At 43.0% G+C, this 18,563-nt stretch overlaps 1 protein-coding gene across 1 annotated transcript in view; it reads left to right on the plus strand.

The window, feature by feature from the left end:
• The first annotated feature begins 320 nt into the window (after positions 1-320).
• Positions 321-18,563, plus strand: part of ndufv2 (NADH:ubiquinone oxidoreductase core subunit V2) — a 43,057-nt gene continuing 24,814 nt past the window's right edge. Inside the window, exons 1-2 of the mRNA XM_078541045.1 lie at positions 321-459; positions 17,289-17,357. Of these exons, the coding sequence (XP_078397171.1) occupies positions 418-459; positions 17,289-17,357 (111 nt within the window). The 5' untranslated portion in view covers positions 321-417. The remainder of the gene's footprint in view (positions 460-17,288; positions 17,358-18,563) is intronic.

Here is an 18,563-nt window from a genome sequence, read left to right on the forward strand (position 1 = left end):
TTTGATTCAAAGGCGAGGGTGCTATGAAAGTTGCCTTTATTCAACTGTAATACCGTTACATCTGATTCCAACTTTGTCCTCTCAAATTGCAGGGTAAATTCTTTCATATTATGGTCACTTCCTCCTAAGGGTTCCTTCACCTTAAGCTCCCTTATCAAATCTGCCTCATTACACATCACTAAATCTGGAATTGCCTGTTTGTTCTCTAGTGGGCTCCACCACAAGCTGCTCCAAAAAAAGCCACAAACTCCCTTTCTTTGGGATCCACTACCAACTTGATCCATCAGATCTAACTGGTTAGACATTGAATGCATGGACTGGCTCTGAGTTTGATTGTAGGTGCTGCGCGCTAGGCTACGCAGCGGCTGAGTGATTATATCGATTGCTCAGCTGACGGTTGGCGGGCGCCGCGCCGCCATGTTACTGTCTGGCCTGTTCCGCTCTGCCATCTCACACTCGGTAAGGATCGACTCAGATTGTTAAATCATTCCCGGGTATTTCAAACCGAGTGAGGTTGTGTGTTTCTTTTCTTGCTTTGGGGGTAGGGTGGGGGAGTGTGGAACCTGTCTGAACAGGGGATGAGTGAGTTAATGCCGCCTGCGGGCCCAGGCCCGATTGAGAGTTAACATGGCGGCGGCGATGGTTCGACCTTCACAGAGAAGCCGGCTTCACCCTGAGCTCTGCAGCTTTTCATTAATCATCCCCTGATCCTCACCGCGCTTCGTGGCGTTAGCTTCATTTCATTTCACCCTATTTATTTCAAACTGTTTCACCTTTTAATTGATTCTCTGTTTAATTGAGGTTACACTATGTGATTTGTTTAGTAACCCCAAGGACTGAACCCCCCCCCCCCCCTTCACCTTTTGTTTTCCATTTCATTGTAATTTAAGAATTTCAAATGAATGTTCATGTGTTGGCACTCAGTATCTCCACCTTGTTCAGCCCTAGATCCCCTTCCTCCTTTGATTTAGTATCCACTTTTGTCTGAGTATATTTCTGTTGAAATATGTAAGGTAATAAATACGGTAAGTGCTGCCAAGTTTTGTTGTCAGTTGATTTTTTTTTTAATGTAAGCAGTGAGGACCACAAATTACTTTTTGCTCCAGTTTGTGAATAATGGACTGCTCTCTAATTCTATAAAATATTCAGCGTATTAAGATGTCGTTTATTGGTTCTAGAATTCTCCAGTGATTTTGGTTTTTTTTTAAAACTGTGATAATTGGTAGTTAATTAGTGTTGTTACTTAGTGTTTTTTTTTGTTTAATCTTAGTTTAGGGAGAGCCAATGATGAATTGACCTCTGCACCCTCCTTTCACTCCATTCTTCTGAAGGCCTGTTGGTAAATACTTCTGGTTTACAAAAGTCTGTTTTCCAAATTGGCTCCCATTGTTGCTACAGGATAGCAAGCATATAATTGGAAAAATTAGCATTTTGATTTCTAGATGGTAGTGATGCTGGTGAGGCCTAACTTTTTGCCTACCCTGATACACACTGAAGAGATGGTAGTGGCCTTCTTGAACTGCTGCAGTTCTTGTGGGGATGGATCTCCCATAAGTGTCAGGTGGTGAAGCAGTGATCATTTATTCTTAGGTTGAGAATAGTTTATAAAAAGGAGAGGAAAATATCAACTGTGAAGTAAATTGGAATCAAAGATTGGCAGGTAAAACAGTAAATGAGCAACAGGAGTCCTTTTAAAGGGGAAATAATTTGGGTACAGCCTAGACAGATTTGTGTGAGGTGAAGAGAATGGGTATCAAAGACTGAAGATATGGAGATTAAAGTGGTTCGTAATTAGTAGAGAACTAAACTGAATAAAAAAACTTGCAAAGAACTGAAAAAAAGGAAATAATAGGGGCAAAAGGGTCTCAACGTGTTGTTAATCTGTGGAACCCCAGAGAGCAGTGGAAACTGGGCCATTGAATGTATTCAATGCTGAGTTAGACTAATTTTTTGATCGACAAGAGAGTCAAGTTTATGGGGAATTGACAAAGTGGGGTTGAGGCCACAATCTGATCAGCCATGATCTTATCTCATGGCAGAGCAGGCTTGAAGTCTGAATGCTTAGTCCTGCTCCTCATTCTAGCGTTCTTGTGCTCATATGAGAATGGTCTAGCAGGTAATATAAAAGGGAACCCAAAAGTCTTCTATAAACCTATAAAAGGATGTTTGGGGCTGATTAGGGACCAAAAAGGATCATCTTAGGGGAACAGAGAGTGTGTCTGAGGTATTAAATGAGTACGTTGCATCTGTCTTCACTAAAGCAGAGGATACTGCCAATGTCACAAAGGAAGGGGTAGTAGAAAAAGAAGAATCCAGTCATCTCCCATTGACATTTAATGGCATTACCATCACTGAATGCCCCACCATCAACATCCTGGGGTATATCATTGATCAGAAACTGAGCTGCACCAGCCATATAAATAGTGTGGCTGCAAAAGCAGGTCAGAGGCTAGGAATCCTGCTGCAAATAACTTATCTCCTAACTCTCCAAAGTCTGTCCACCACCTGCAAGGCACAAGTCAGGAGTGTGATGGAATATCCTCCGTTTGCCTGGATGAGTGCAGCTCCAACAGGACTCTAGAAGCTAGACACCATCCAAGACAAAGCAGCCCGCTTGATTGGCATCCCATCCACCACCTTCAACATTTACTCTCCACCACTGACACACGGTGGCAGCAATGTGTACTATCTACAAGATGCACTGCAACAACTCACCAAGGCTCCTTTGACAGTACTTTCCAAACCCATGACCTCTATCATCTAGAAAGACAAGGGCAGCAGATGCATGGGAATACCACCACCAGGAAGTTCCCCTCCAAGGCACACACCGTCCTGACTTTGAAATATATTGTCATTCCTTCACTCTTGCTGGGACAAAATCCTGGAAATCCCCCTAACAGGCATTGTGGGTGTAGCTAAACCACGTGGACTGCAACAGTGCAAGAAGGTGTCTCACCACCACTTTTTCAAAGGCAATTTGGGATTAGCAATAAATGTTGCCCTAGCCAGTGATGTTCACATCCTGTGAAAGAATAAAAAGGAAGTGAATATGGTAGAAATAGGTAAAGAGGAAAGTAAAGGTGGAAATTGCGGAGCCCTCAAACTTCCAACCCACTTTAAGTGTGAGAAAGATGCCATATGACTGGAGGATTGCAAATGTTATACCACTGCTTAAAAAAAGGGTAGAGGGATAAAACGGGCAATTCCTGGCCAGAGAAATTAATCCAGGAAAAAATTCATTGGCATTTGAGAAAATGAGTTAATAAATCAAAGCCAATATGGATTTGTTAAAGGTGAATTCTGTTTGACTGATTTGATTTGAGTTCTTTGATGAAGTGATAGTGAAGTTGATGTAGTGTATATGGACTTTCAGAAGGCTTTTGGCAAAGTACCAAATAGTACGGAATATCGTGGGATTAAAGGGGCAGTGAATGTGTGAATATGAAATTAGCGAAGGGGTAGAGAATAGTGGTACAGATTTTTGTCAGACTTGAAATAGAGTGCCGTCCTAGTGATTGGTGTTGGGACTTTGCTCCTTTTGATGTCTGTCAGTGACTTGGACTTGGGTTTACAAGGCATAATTTCAAAGTTTACGTGAAACTCAAATGTAAACAGAGAGGAAGAATAATAACAGACTTCAGGAAAACATAGACTGGTGAAATGGACACATGCAGATGAAATGTAGCATAATAGAAGTTGAAGTGATTCATTTTGTAGGAAAAGTGAAGAGGGACAATATAAACTAAATGTTATGACTTTGAAGAAGGTGCAGGGACAGAGACAGGTTGTAAGTATTTGAAGGTGGTAGAATGAGTTAAGGCTGATTAAAAAGGCATATGGGAACCTGAGTTTTACAAATAGAGGTTCATTGTACAAAAGCAGGGAAGTTATGCTCAACATTTATAAAACACTGCTTAGGCCTCAACTGGAGTATTGTGGTGCCCAGAGTTGACCACACTTTAGGAATGATGTCAAGGCCTCAGAGAGGGTACAGAGGGGAATCACATGAAGTTAGCATGCAGATACAGCAAGTAATTAGCAAGGCAAATGGAATATTGGTCTTTATTGCAAGTCTTGCTACAACTGTACAGGGTATTTGTGAGACCACAGGATCTTGACAGTGTAGGAGGCCATTTGGCCCATTGAGTCTGCACTGGCTCACTGAAAGAGCCTTTGAACTAATGACACTCCCCTGCCTTATCCCTGTAACCTTACACATTCTTTCTTTTCAGATAGCAACCCAATTCCCTTTTGAATACCTCAATCAAACCTGTCTCCACCACCCTTTCAGGAAATTCGTTCCTGGCTCCAACCACCCTTTGGGTGAAAAACGTTTTCCTCACATCATTTCTACTCATTGTGCCCATTATTTTGCACCTGTGTCCTCTATTTCTTGATGTACTCTTGAGTGGAAACAGTTTCTCACTATTTACCATGTCCCTAGCCCTCAGCATCTTGAATACCTCTATCAAGTTTCCTCTCAGCCTTCTTTTCTCCAAGGAAAACAGACCCAACCTCTCTAATCTATCCTCATAGCTACAGTTGTTTATCCCTGGAATTATTCTTGTGAATCTCCTCTGTACTGTCTCCAATGCCTTCACATCCTTCCTGAAGTATGGTGCCCAGAACTGGACGCAGTACTCCAGATGAGGCCTAACTGGTGTCTTATACAAGTGTAATATGGTGTCCTTACTCTTGTATTCGGTGCCCCTATTAAAACTTAGGATACCATATACTTTATTAACTACTCTTTCAACATGCCCCGCCACCTTAAATGACTTATTTACATATACACCGAGGTCCCTTTGCTCCTGCACCTTCTTTGGTTTCTCCCTTTATTTTATACTGTCTCTACATATTTTTCTTGCCAAAATGAATCACCTCGCACTTCTCTGCATTGAACTTCATCTGCCATTTGCCTGCCCAATCCACCAATATGTCTATGTCCTTTTGAATTTCAAGGCTATCCTCATCGCAGTTGATAATGCTTCCAATCTTTGTATCATCCGCAAATTTTGAAATCACGCCCTGCACACCACAGTCTAGGTCATTAATATCTATCAAGAGGAGCAAGGGGGGTTCCAACATTGACCCCTGAGGAACTCCACTCCAAACCTTCCTTCAATCTAAAAAAAAAATCATTTATCACTACTCTCTGTTTCCTGTCACTCAGCCAATTTCTTATCCAAGTGCCTACTTTCCCTTTTATTCCATGAGCTAGAATTTTGCTCAACTCTATTGTGTAGCACTGTATTAAATGCCTTTTGAAAATCCATATACATCACAGCAACAGCATTGTCCTTATCAGCCTTCTCTGTTACCTCCTCAAAAAACTCCAGCAAGTTAATTAAACATGACTTGCCCTTAATGAATCTATGCTGGCTTTCCTTAATTATCCCACACCTGCCAAAGTGACTATTTTTGTCCTGAACTATAGTTTCCAGAAGTTTCCCCACCACTGAAGTCAAACTGACTGGTCTGTAGTTGCCAGCAGTACCCTTGCACCCCTTTTTGAACAAAGGTGTAACATTCACAATTCTCCAGTCCTCCAGCACCGCCCCTATGTCTAAGGAAGACTGGAAGATTATCACCAGTGCCTCTGAAATTTCCACTCTCACCTCCCTCAGTGTCCTTGGATGCATCTCATCCAGTCCTGGTACCTTATCAATTTTTTTGTAAAGATAGTCTTTAATACCTCCTCCTCCTAAATTGTAAATTCATTGAGTGTACCAGTTTCTTCCTCTCTCACCTCGGCCTGGGTAGCATCCTTTTCCTTCGTAAAGACAGGTGCAAAGTACTCCTTTAACACCTCCACTACTTCTGCCTCCACATGCAAGTCTCCTCTTTTATCCCTAATTGGCCTTACCCTTTCTTTTACCACCCTTTTATTATTTACATGCTTTTGGAAGACCTTGGGACTCCCTTTTATGTTAGCTGCCAGTCTCTTTTCATGCTCCCTCCTTGCTTATCTGATCAGTTTTTTCACTTCCTCTCTGGTCCTTCTATATTCAGCCTGATTCCCTATTGTATTTTCTACCTGACATCTGTCGTACGCACACTTTCTCCTTTTCATCTTCACCTCTATCTCTCTCATTTTCCAGGGTGTTCTATATTTATTTGTCCTACCTTTCCCCTTCAAGGGAATATACCTTGACATTGCTTGCAATACTATCTCTTTGGAGGTGGCCTATACCGTCTTTTCTGCCAACATTTGATTCCAACTCACTCAACTCAGATGCATTCTCATCCCATCAAAGTTGGCTTTCCCCCAATTATCCCTGCTCTGGATTGCTCCATGTCGTTCTCCGTGGCCAACCTAAACCTTATGACACAATGGTCACTGTCCCCTAAATGCTCTCCCACTGTTATTTGATCCACTTGGGCTAACTCAAGACCAGGAGTACTGCGCACACTCTTGATCTCCTTATTTAAGGACGAATATACTTGCATTGGAGGCAGTTTAGAGCAGGTTCACTAGGTTGATTCCTAGGATGAAGGGGTTATTTCATGAGGAAAGGTTGGGCAGATACTCCTTGGAGTTTAGGTGATTTTATTGAATTATGTAAGATCCTGAGCGGGCCAGTTAGGATAGATACTGAGAGTGTGTTTCTGCTTCTGAGGGAATCTAGAATGAAGGGACACAGTTTCAAAATAAGGGGTTTCCCATTTAATATGGTGATGAGTAAGAATTGTTAGTCTTTGGAATTAACGACCCCAGGTAGCAGCGGAGGATGGGTCATTGAGGTTATTCAAGGCTGTTAGATTTTTGATCGACAAAGGAGTCGAGGGTTATGGGGGCCAAGCAGGAATGAGGAGTTGAGGCCTTGATCATATCAGCTATGTTACTGAATGGTGGAGCAGACGCGAGGGGCCGAATAGTCTACCCTTCCTAATTCTTAAGTTCTTATTTAATAGAATAGCAGCAAGAATGCATTTACATGAATGCATGTAAATAGGGTTGGTGAACTGAAGACACAGGTAGCCTTGTGGGAGCATGGTGTTGAGGCGGTAATGGAGACCTGGCTCAAAAAAGGGCAGGACTGGGTGCTAAATATTCCTGGATACAAGGTGTTCAGGAAAGATAGGGAAGGAAAGAAAGGAGGAGGGGTGGCTATAATGATTAAGGATAATATTACAGTGTTGGAGAGAGAGGATGTACAAGAGAACTCAAGGACAGAATCTATTTGCGTAGAGATAAGAAACAACTGCCATTACACCAATGGGTGAATTCTATAGACGATCAACTAGTGGGAAAGATGGAGAGGAACAAATTTGCAAGGAAGCTACAGAGATGTGCAAAAACTATAGAGTAGTTTTTTTTATTCATTCATGGGATGTGTGCTTCGCTGGCTGGTTCAGCACTTATTACCCATCCCTGTTTGCCCTTGAGAAGGTGGTGGTGAGCTGCCTTCTTGAACCGCTGCAGTCCATGTGGTGCAGATACACCCACAGTGCTGGGATTTCCAGGATTTTGACCTAGCAACATTGAAGGAACGGCGATATATTTTGAAGTCAGGATGGTGAGTGACTTGGAGGGGAACTTCCAAGTGGTGGTGATCCCATCTGTCTGCTGCCCTTGTTCTTCAAGATGGTAGTGAGCTGTGGGTTTGGAAGGTGCTGTTGAAGGAGCCTTGGCGAATTCCTGCAGTGCATCTTGTAGATGGTACACACTGCTGCTACTGTGCATCGGTAGCGGAAGGAGTGAATGTTTGTGGATGTGGTGCCAATCAAGCGAGCTGCTTTGTTCTGGACGGTGTCAAACTTCTTGAGTGTTGTGGGAGCTGCACTCATCCAGGCAAGTGGAGAATATTCCATCACAATCCTGACTTGTGCCTTGTAGATGGTGGACAGGCTTTAGGGAGTCAGGAGGTGAGTTACTCATCGCACGGTTCCTAGCCGCTGACCTGCTCTTGTCGCCACTGGCTAGTCCAGTTCAGTTTCTGGTCAATAGTAACCCCCAGGATGTTGATAGTGGGGGATTCAGTGATGGTAATGCCATTGAACATCAAGGGGCAATGGTTGGATTCTCTCTTGTTGGAGATGGTCATTGCCTGACACTTATGTGGCGTGAATGTTACTTGCCACTTGTCAGCCCAAGCCTGGATATTGTTCAGGTCTTGCTACATTTGGACACGGACTGCTTCAGTATCTGGGGAGTTGCAAATGGTGTGGAACATTGTGCGAACATCCACACTTCCAACCTTATGCTGGAAGGAAGGTCATTGATGAAGCAGCTGAAGATGGTTAGACCGAGGACACGACTCTGAGGAACTTCTGCAGTGATGCCCTGGAACTGAGATGACTGACCTCCAGCAACCACAACCATTTTCCTTTGTGCTAGGTCTGACTCCAGCCAGTGGAGAGCTTTCCCCCTGATTCCCATTGACTCCAGTCTTGCTAGGGCTCCTTGATGCCACATTCGGTTAAATGCTGCCTTGATGTCAATAGCAGTCACACTCACCTCACCTCAGGAGTTCAGCTCTTTTGTCCATGTTTGAACCAAGGCTGTAATGAGGTCAGGAGCTGAATGGCCCTGGCGGAACCCAAACTGGGCATCGGCGAGCAGGTTATTGCTAAGTAAGTGCCACTTGATAGCACTGTTGTTGACCCCTTCCATTACTTTACTGGTGATGGAGAGTAGACTGATGGGGCGGTAATTGGTGGGGCTGGATTTGTCCTTTTTGTGTAGAGAACATATCTGGACAATTTTCCACATAGACAGATAGATGCCAGTGTTGTAGCTGTACTGGAACAACTTGTTATAATGAGGGGTCTTTAAATATCTGAATATAGACTGGGATAGTCATAGTATTGTAAAGGGCAGAGAGGGGGACGAGTTTCTGAAATGTGTTCAGGAGAACTTTTTACATGGATATGTTTCTGGTCCAAAGAGGAAGAAGGCATTGCTGGATCTGGTTCTGGGGAATGAGGTGGGCCATGTGGATCAAGTGTCAGTAAGGGAACATTTAGGGGACAGTGATCATTGTTTCATAAGGTTTAAGTTAGCCATGGAAAAGGACAAAGAGCAATGCAGAGTAAAAATAATTCATTGACAGAGGGCCAATTTCAATGGGGTGAGACTGGATCTGACCCAGATAAATGGAAATAAGAGATTGGCAGGCATGGACTGAAAGGGACAGTGACAGCATGGATACAAAGTTGGCTGAGTGATATGAATGGAGAGTAGTGGTGAATGGGTTGATTTTTGGACTAGAGGAAGATATATAGTGAGGCTCCCAGAGGTTGGTCTTGTGCAAATAGACTTGGGTATGCAAGGCACTATTTCAAAATTTGCAGATGACGTTAAACTTGAAGGTGTTGTGAGGATGGTAGTGGTAGGCTTCAAAAGGACGCAATGGTATTCATGTAACAGATGAAATTTAATGTGGAGAAGTTTGGAGGGAGAACCAGGAAAGGCAATACAAAATAAAAGGTAAAATTCTAAAGGAAGTGCAGGAGCAAAGGGACCTGGGGATATATATGCATGAATTGAAGGTTGCAGGTCAAGTTGAGAAAGCGGTTAATAAAGCACGCTGGATCTTAGACAAAAACAAAAATTGCCGGAAAAACTCAGCAGGTCTGACAGCATCAGTGGAAGGAAAGACAGAGTTAACGTTTCGAGTCCGTATGACTCTTCTTCAGAACTACCTTTTTTTTGGAGGCAAAGGAGAGATTGCAAAAGATGTCATAAACAAAAGGTCGAAGGGGCGTTGATGGTGGTGAATACTGGCTAAAGGAGGTGCTAATGGTGACATTAAGAGTAGAAAGCAGGATGAGCAAGCGGCAGATGGCCCGGGTTGGGTGTGGGGGAAAAAGATCGAAATAGGCTATAAGGTGGGGATAAAACAATGAATGGAAATAAATTTTAAAATAGGCGGTGAAAAAATATATATATAAATTTAAAAATAAATATTTTTAAAAAGGGGATCAAAAAGGGGTGAGGATGGAGGAGAGAGTTAATGATCTGAAGTTGTTGAACTCAATGTTAAGTCCGGAACACTGTAAAGTGCCTAATTGGAAGATGAGGTGCTGTTCCTCCAGTTTGCGTTGAGCTTCACTGGAACGTTGCAGCAGGCCACGGACAGACATGTGGGCATGAGAGCACGATGGTGTTGAAATGGCAAGCGACAGGAAGATCTTGGTCATGCTCGCAGACAGACCGAAGGTGTTTCACAAAGCGGTCACCCAGTCTGCGTTTGGCCTCTCCAATGTAGAGGAGACCGCATTGGGAGCAGTGAATGCAGTAGACCAAATTGAGGGAAGTGCAAGTGAAGCGCTGCTTCACTTGAAAGGAGTGTTTGGGCCTTTGTACGGTGAGGAGGGGAGAAGTAAAGGGTGTTGCACCTTCTGCGATTGCATGGGAAGGTGCCTTGGGAGGGAGTTGAGGTGATGGAGGAGTGGACCAGGGTATCTCGGAGGGAATGGTCCCTACAGAATGCCGGCTGGGGTGGGGGGTGATGTTTGGCGGTGACATCATGCTGGAGTTGGCGGAAATAGCAGAGGATGATCCTTTGAATGCAGAAGCTGGTGGGGTGAAAAATGAAAACAAGGGGGACCCTATCATGGTTCTGGGAGGGAGAGGAAGGTGTGAGGGCAGAGGTGTGGGAGATGGGTCGGGCACAGTTGAGGGCCCTGACAACCACCATGGGTGGGAAACCTCGGTTAAAGAAGAAGGAAGACATGTCAGAAGCACAGCTTTGGAAAGTAGCATCATCGGAACAGATGCGACTGAGAGAATGGGATGGAGTCCTTGCAGGAAGTAGGGTGTGAGGAGTTGTAGTTGAGGTAGCTGTGGGAATCGGTGGGCTTGTAATGAATATTGGTGGACAGTCTATCATGAGAAATTGAGACAGAGAGGTCAAGGAAGGGAAGTGTCAGTGATGGAGGGGTGGAAATTGGAAGCAAAATTTAAAAAATTTTCCAGGTCCAGACAAGAGCATGAAGCGGCACTGAAATAGTCATCGATATACTGGAGAAAGAGTTGTTGGAGGGGGCCTGAGTAGGACTGGAACAAGGAATGTTCCACATACCCCATAAAGAGACAGGCATAACTGGGGCCCATATGGGTACCCATAGCCACACCTTTTATTTGGAGGAAATGAGACGATTTTAAGGAGAAATTGTTCAGTGAGAGAACAAGTTCAGCCAAACAGAGGAAAGTGGTGGTGGAACGGGGAGAGCCCTTAGACCATCCTGGTGGGGGATGGATATGTAGGGGGATTGGATGTCCATGGTGAAGAGGAGGTGCTTGGGGCCAGGGAACTAGAAATTCTTGATATGGCGTAGGGCATCAGAGGAATCATGGATGTAGGTGGGATGAGACTGGACAAGGGCAGAGAGAACGGAGTCAAGAAAGGAAGAAATGAGTTCCGTGGGGCAGGAACAGGCTGACACGATCGGCCTACCGGGACAGTCCTGTTTGTGGATTTTGAGGAGGAGGTAGAAGTGGGCTATCCGAGGTTGGGAGACTGAGGTTGGAAGCTGTGGAGGGACGATCTCCAGCAGCAGTCCTGGAAACAATGTTTTGATGTTCGGTGGTGGGGTCATGGTCCAGGGGAGGTAGGAGGAAGTGTCTGCGAGTTGGTGCTCTGCCTCTATGAGGTAGAGGTCAGTACGCCAGACAACAACAGCACCACCCTTGTCGGCAGGTTTGATAAAGTCAGGGTTGGACCTGAGAGAACGGAGTGCGGCAAGCTCAGAAGAAGACAGGTTAGACTGGATGAGAGGAGCAGAGAAATTGAGATGGCCGATGTCACGCCGACAGTTCTCAATGAAAAGATCAAGAGCAGGTAAGAGGCCAGAGGAAGGGGTCCAGGTGGAGGGAGAATACTGGAGATGGGTGAAAGGATCCGTTGAACGGAAGGAGGACTCCTGCCCAAATAAGTGAGCACGGAGACGAAGGCGGCGGAAGAGGAGTTCAGCATCGTGCCGAACCCGGGATTCATTGAGGTGAGGGCGTAAGGGTATGAAACTGAGTCCTTTGCTGAGTACTGAACATTTAGCATCATAGAGGGGAAGGGAAGAGGGTATGGTGTATACACGGACGGGGCTTGGATTAGAAGACTGGATGGGGTCAGAGGGACGGGAAGGGGTGCAGGGTCCTAGAGGGGCGTTGGTATCAGTGAGTTGTTGGAGCATACGTTCCTTAGCACCTGAAAAAAAGAGACAAAGTTTCTTGTTAAGGTGTCAGATGAGACAAAGAATAAAATGAAACTGGGGCCAAGGATAGCTTTCAGATAGGGTGAGTTGGTGCTGCTGGAGGGAGAGGTCGAGTGTGTTTATATGGTGGCGCATGGCACTGAGTGTGGATCTCAGGATGCAGCGAGAACAGCAGTACGAGGAGCGTTCTATGTCCCGGAGATACCTGTAATCCTGGGTGGATTCGAAACATGAGGGATGGAACTTCAGTTGGAATCCACGTGGAGTAAATTGGAGATGGAGACAGTCACTGAGGAAGGAAATATGGCTGTGAAAGCAAGTTTTAGCAAACACCTTGTCAAACACCGGGAGAGAAATGAAAAGCAATGAAGGTGAACAGGGCAAAAGAGACAAGCGGAAATCCTGCTGTAGAAGAGCAGTACTTATTCAAGGTAGGCATTCCTGGAAGAGAAGTGGCAGTCAATTAAACACTAAGATAAAAGCAAAATACTACAGATACTGGGAATCTGAAACAAAAATAAAAATTGCTGGAAAAACTCAGGTCTGACAGCATCTGTGGAGAGAAAAACAGAGTTAACGTTTCGAGTCCGTATGACTGTTCTTCATCATAGGATCTTGGATTTTATAAAAAGGAACATAGAAAACAAAAGGCATTGGTAATCCTTTATAAAATGCTGGTTTGGCCTCAACTGGATTATGATGTCCAAATTTGCATTTATCCAATTCTGTTCTGAAAGTCATTATTGAATCTGGTTCCACAACCTTTCAGGCAGTGCATTGCAAATCCTAACCACTCGCTGTGCAGGAAGGATATGAAGGCATTGGTGGGGCTGTACAAAGATCTACAAGAATGGTTCTAGGGATAAGGGACTTCAGTAATGGGGATAGATTAGAGACACTTGGGCTTTTCTCCTTAGAGGAGATTTCATACAGGTGTTCAGTCATGAGGGGTCTGCATAGAGTAATTAGGGAGAAACTGTTCTTGTTGGCAGAAGGGTCGCGAGCCAGAGGACACTGACTTAAGTTGATAAGCAAAAGAACCAGAGGTGACATGAGGAAAAACCTTTCTATGCAGTGAGTGGTTATGACCTGAATGCACTGCCTGAGAGCATGGTGGAGGCAGATTCATTGATGGCTTTCAAAAGGGCATTGGCTGATTATCTGAAGAGAAAAAAAATTGCAGCCCTTTGGGGAAAAGGCAGGGGAGTGGGATTAGCGGAGTAGTTTTTACAGAAAGCCAGCACAGACATAACAGGCTGAATGGCCTCCAGCGCTGTAACCATTTTATGAGGAACTTCAGTTATGTGGAAAGACTGGAGAAGCTAGGGTTGCAGAGGAGATTAAAGGGAGATTTGATAGAACATTCAAAATCATTTTGATACAATAATTGAGAAACTGTTTCCAGTGGTAGAGGTAAAGCAATGGGGAAAAAGAACCAGAGACACAAAATAAAATGCAGTGAGTTTTTAAGATCTGGAGTGCACTGTCTGAAAAGGTGGTGGATGCAAATTCAAAAATGACTTTAAAAAGGAAATTTGATAAATACTTAAAAGGAAAAATATTGTAGTGCAGGGAGAGTGGGACTAATTGACTAGTTCTTTCAAAGAGCTGGCACAGGCAGCTGATAGACTGACTCTCTGCTGTATCATTCTGAGAGTATTTCTAACAGAATTGTGATTGTTGTAGATCAGTTATGGTGCGTAAATAAAACCTAGTTTTGCATTTGTATCTCCTCCATCAATTTCCACTCCATGGCTACCAAAATTGTGCCAGTTTAGTTGTTTCTACAGCAACCAAATCAACAATGCTATTCATGTAGGAGCACCAATTCATTTATTTAGTTGACCTTGGAGTTATCACCGGCAGTTAAGCACCTGTACAAACTTGCTGTTAAATCATTTTGAATGCATTTGGGTGAACAATAGATTTAATTAGCTGATTGAAAAGGCAGTTGCTGATTTCACCTCACTAGATTTTTTGTTTTAATGAATAAGGACTCCCCAGTGGCTCAGCTGGTGGGTGCACTGCTCAGTTAAGAATCCAAAGGATTCTTGATTCCAGGGTTCCCATTTAGCAGTGAGAATCAAGGCTTTCCTGGCTTGATTTGAAGTTAGAGACAGAAGGAATAGGTAAGACTGGGAGATAAAAATTGCAGTGCTACATTTCCTGGGCTGTTATTTAATTTTTCTTTGTTGTAAGGCCATCTATTAGGTTGACTGGGCATGCTTGAGTTTTTTTGAACCGTGATTACACAAGACAGGGTACAAAGGAGATTTATGAGGATGTTTTTTATTTTTTATTAATTCACAGAATGTAGGCTTTGCTGGTTGGGCCAGCATTTATTGCCCATCCTTAGTTGCCCTTGAGAGATGGTGGTGAGCTGCCGCCTTGAACCGCTGCAGTCCCTGTGGTGTAGGTACACCCACAGTGCTGTTAGGAAGGGAGTTCCAGGATTTTGACCCAGCGACAGTGAAGGAACGGTGATATATTTCCAAGTCAGGATGGTGAGTGGCTTGGAGGGGAACTTCCAGGTGGTGGTGTCCCCATGCATCTGCTACCCTTGCCCCTCTAGATGGTAGTGTTGTGGATTTGGAAGGTGCTGCCGAAGGAGACTTGGTAAATTCTTGCAGTGCACCTTGGAGATTGTATGCACTGCTGCTACTGTGCATTGGTGGTGGAGGGAGTGAATGTTTGTGGTGCCAGTCAAGTGGGCTGCTTTGTCCTGAATGGTGTCAAGCTCCTTGAATGTTCTGAGAGCTGCACTCATTCAGGCAAGTGGGGAGTATTCCATCGCACTCCTGACATGTGCCTTGTAGATGGTGGACAGGCTTTGGGGAGTCAGGAGGTGAGTTACTCGTCGCACGATTCCTAGCCTCTGATCTGCTCTTGTAGCCACAGTATTTATATAGCTAGTCCAGTTCAGTTTCTGGTCAATAGTAACCCCCCAGGAAGTTGATATTGGGAGATTCAGTGATGGTAATGCCATTGAATGTTGAGAGGCGATGGTTAGATTCTCTCTTGTTGGAGATAGTCATTGCCTGACACTTTGATGCTGGGGACCTCTGGAGGAGGCCGAGATGGATCATCCACTCGGCACTTTTGGCTGAAGATTTTAGCAAATGCTTTAGCCTTATCTTTTGTACTGATGCGCTGGGCTCCTCCATCGTTGAGGATGTGGATATTCGTGGAGCCTCCTCCTCCACCAGTGAGTTGTTTAATTGTCCATCACCATTCATGACTGGATGTGGCAGGACTGCAGAGCTCAGATCTAATTTGTTGGCTGTGGGATCGCTTGGCTCTGTCTATCACTTGCTGCTTATGCTGTTTGGCACGCAAGTAGTCCTGTGTTATAGCTTCACCAGGTTGACACCTTATTTTTAGGTATGCCTGGTGCTGCTCCTGGTATGTCCTCCTTTCTTTCTTTAGAACTGAGGAGGGTGAGAGGAGATTGAATTTTTTTTTATATTTGTTCATGGGATGTGGGCATTGCTGGCTAGGCCAGCATTTATTGCCCATCCCTTGTGCCCTTATTCAGTGGGCATTTAAGAGTCAGCCACATTGCTGTGGGACTGGAGTCACATGTAGGCCAGACCAGTTAAGGACAGCAGATTTTCTTCCCTAAAGGACATAAGTGAACCAGATGGGTTTTTGTGACAATCGGCAATGATTTTGTGGTTATCATCAGACTTCTAATTCCAGGTATTTTTGATTGAATTCAGATTTCACCATCTGCCGTGGTGGGATTTGAACCCAGGTCCCCAGAGCATTACAAAAACAGAAAATGCTGGAAAAACTGTGTTACATTCATATATAGTCTAACAGCATCTGTGGAGAGAAAAAAACCAGAGTTAACATTTCGAGTCCTTATGACTCTTCAGATGTGATGGATATGGTGTTGTCAGTGTTCATAAGATCTTGCCAACTAGTTGGAGTTTTCTAGTTTTGATTTAAAAAATAGCCTCTGAAACTGAACTGCTCTTGTAGACACTCACAGCAGTTTTTATCATCATAAATAACTGCATAATACTGTAAAACTGTATAATATCTTGAAAAGTAAAACAAATGTCTGCCATGACCAAATTGGACTTGAGTTACAATCAAATAATCCTGAACCTTTGGTAGTGTCACCATTCTTTATTGTGAGAGGATTTTCAAAGATGCACTTTTTAAAAATCCATTTCAGGAACTAGTTGTCACAAGCTGAGTGTGAACAGCTGTTTTATGACAAGGCGTTAAATGGAAGAATTTAATTCATAGACAGTCCTCTTCTTCTCCACCACCTGCCGCATCAGGTTCTTAATGAAGAAGCTGTTTATATGTTCCATTAGTTTTTTAAAAATTGTAAACTTAAGTCATTCCACTGACTGCACAGAAATACACTGTCCCTTCAACTGTTTAACTCATTTTACTTTGTTCATTCTCTTACCTCGAGACTTTTGTAATTTAATGAGGGAACTGTTCCCATACCTTCACTAGTGCTTCTTCGAAAATTGCAGCTACAAATCCTGCTTATGGAAGATTGAGAATGTAACCAGTGCCCTGTCACTCCATGATGTACAGAGCAAGAATCCAATGTGCTGTCCTGTCCTCCTTACTCTGCTACCTGTTTTTATTGTTATATTTTATTTACATAGATTTGTTATTGTCTTACCATCATGTCTTGTCACTCTAGTTGCATAATAAATGAGAGGACCTGACTGTAATCGCCTTGGGCTACCAACTTTCAAAATGTTGGCCTTTGAAAGGTTGAGTATTTCTCTATATATTTTGCAATGTTATTTGCAAATTACAGGTAGAATTACAGCACTACCCTCCCCCACCCCACAAATGGTAACCTGAACAATGTAATCTCTTTTGAATGCTCGCTAATGTTTGAATTATTAAATGATCTGTGGATTTGTATTATCTACAATATAAAACATTTTCAAACTTCATCATTGTGGCACTTACTAATTGCTTTAATTATGTCAACAAGTGACACCTGAGAACAGACCATTCACCTTTAGTTCTGGATCAGCTACTTATAAAAATGATCTAAAATGACATTACATTTTGATATTGACCACAATAGAACAGTATTTCCATGATATTGGTCTGAGAATTTTAACCTTTTTAATTTTACATTCTAGGTGAGACAGATCCGTTATGTACAAAGGACAGCTCAATGTGCAGGAGGAAGTGGTGCAGCCTCATTTGTGGTAAGCAATTGGTGCACAGTACAGGGACATGCATTTTTAAATACATGTCTTATAAGTTTTTAATTTAATTAGGATATTTTTTAGTTGGATTAATCTGATGCTACAGTGGTTAGAACTCCACTTTCACTTCTGGTGTCAGTGTTTGACCTCAGGTACTTGAGTTAATAGGTTGAAAGCCTAAAGAATCTTGTAGCCAAAAAGAGCAGAGTAAAAGCAGTTAAGTTATGCTCAACCCACATCCTAGTGAGTACAAAGGAGCAGCACTATTACCATGTCAAGCGTAATTGGCACTAAAATGATAATATTTGGTGTTACATTTATATAGTGCAATGTGTACTGGAGCTGGTTTTGAAGCATTGTACTGGATTGCATTTAAGATAGTAAATTGAAGTATCGTATCCTCAATTAGCCCTACTTGTTGCAATAAATGACACAATTTTGCACAATAATTGTGCACAATAAACGTATCAAACTCAGCATTACAATAGAGTTTGAAGAGGTAAAGATTAAAAACATAACCCCTTACTACTTTTGTTTCTCTGTGGCACTGCAAAAGCAGGCATTGATAAATAGTTGGTTCACTGCTAGCTTCTCTCTCTCTCTTTGTATTTTATATTTATATATACACACACAGCGGGACTACTAATTGGGTGAATTTGTGAGGAGAGTTCATCTGTCATTGACATCACTGATTTGACCTTCCACTCAACATTGGTTTGGGAAATTTTGTGTTTATTAAATACAGTATTATTAATTCTGCAATGTCTGCCCTATGGTTCAATTTACCACATGTAAAGCATGATTATCGTAAATATGTGAGTAGGATACAACAAACAGTTTTTGTTAAAAGTCATTCAGCAAATGCATGGTATCTGAGGCCACTTGGGAGACCTTTTAACTATTTGTTACACATGAGTTGAAAGGGTTTTTTCAATATGCTTTGGTATAATGCATAAGTATTAGCACTATGAACGATGATATAACTGAAATATTTCAGCTGTTGTCTGGAGTAGTCACTTTGCATGTGATTTCATGTAAAGAAAAATGTAATATTTCAATAGCATAGAAAAATATTTTTCAAATTCTTGCAAAGTGCCTGTAAGAATTGTACCTAAGATAGAATGATCTGTGAACTTGCATTATTGTGACTTTCAGGATATTTCTGAGAATAGCATGCATCTTGGCAAAGAAATGTAAGATCTGGGT

The sequence above is a fragment of the Cetorhinus maximus genome, chromosome 4 (assembly GCF_964194155.1).
Source record: "Cetorhinus maximus chromosome 4, sCetMax3.hap1.1, whole genome shotgun sequence".
NCBI lineage: Eukaryota > Metazoa > Chordata > Chondrichthyes > Lamniformes > Cetorhinidae > Cetorhinus > Cetorhinus maximus.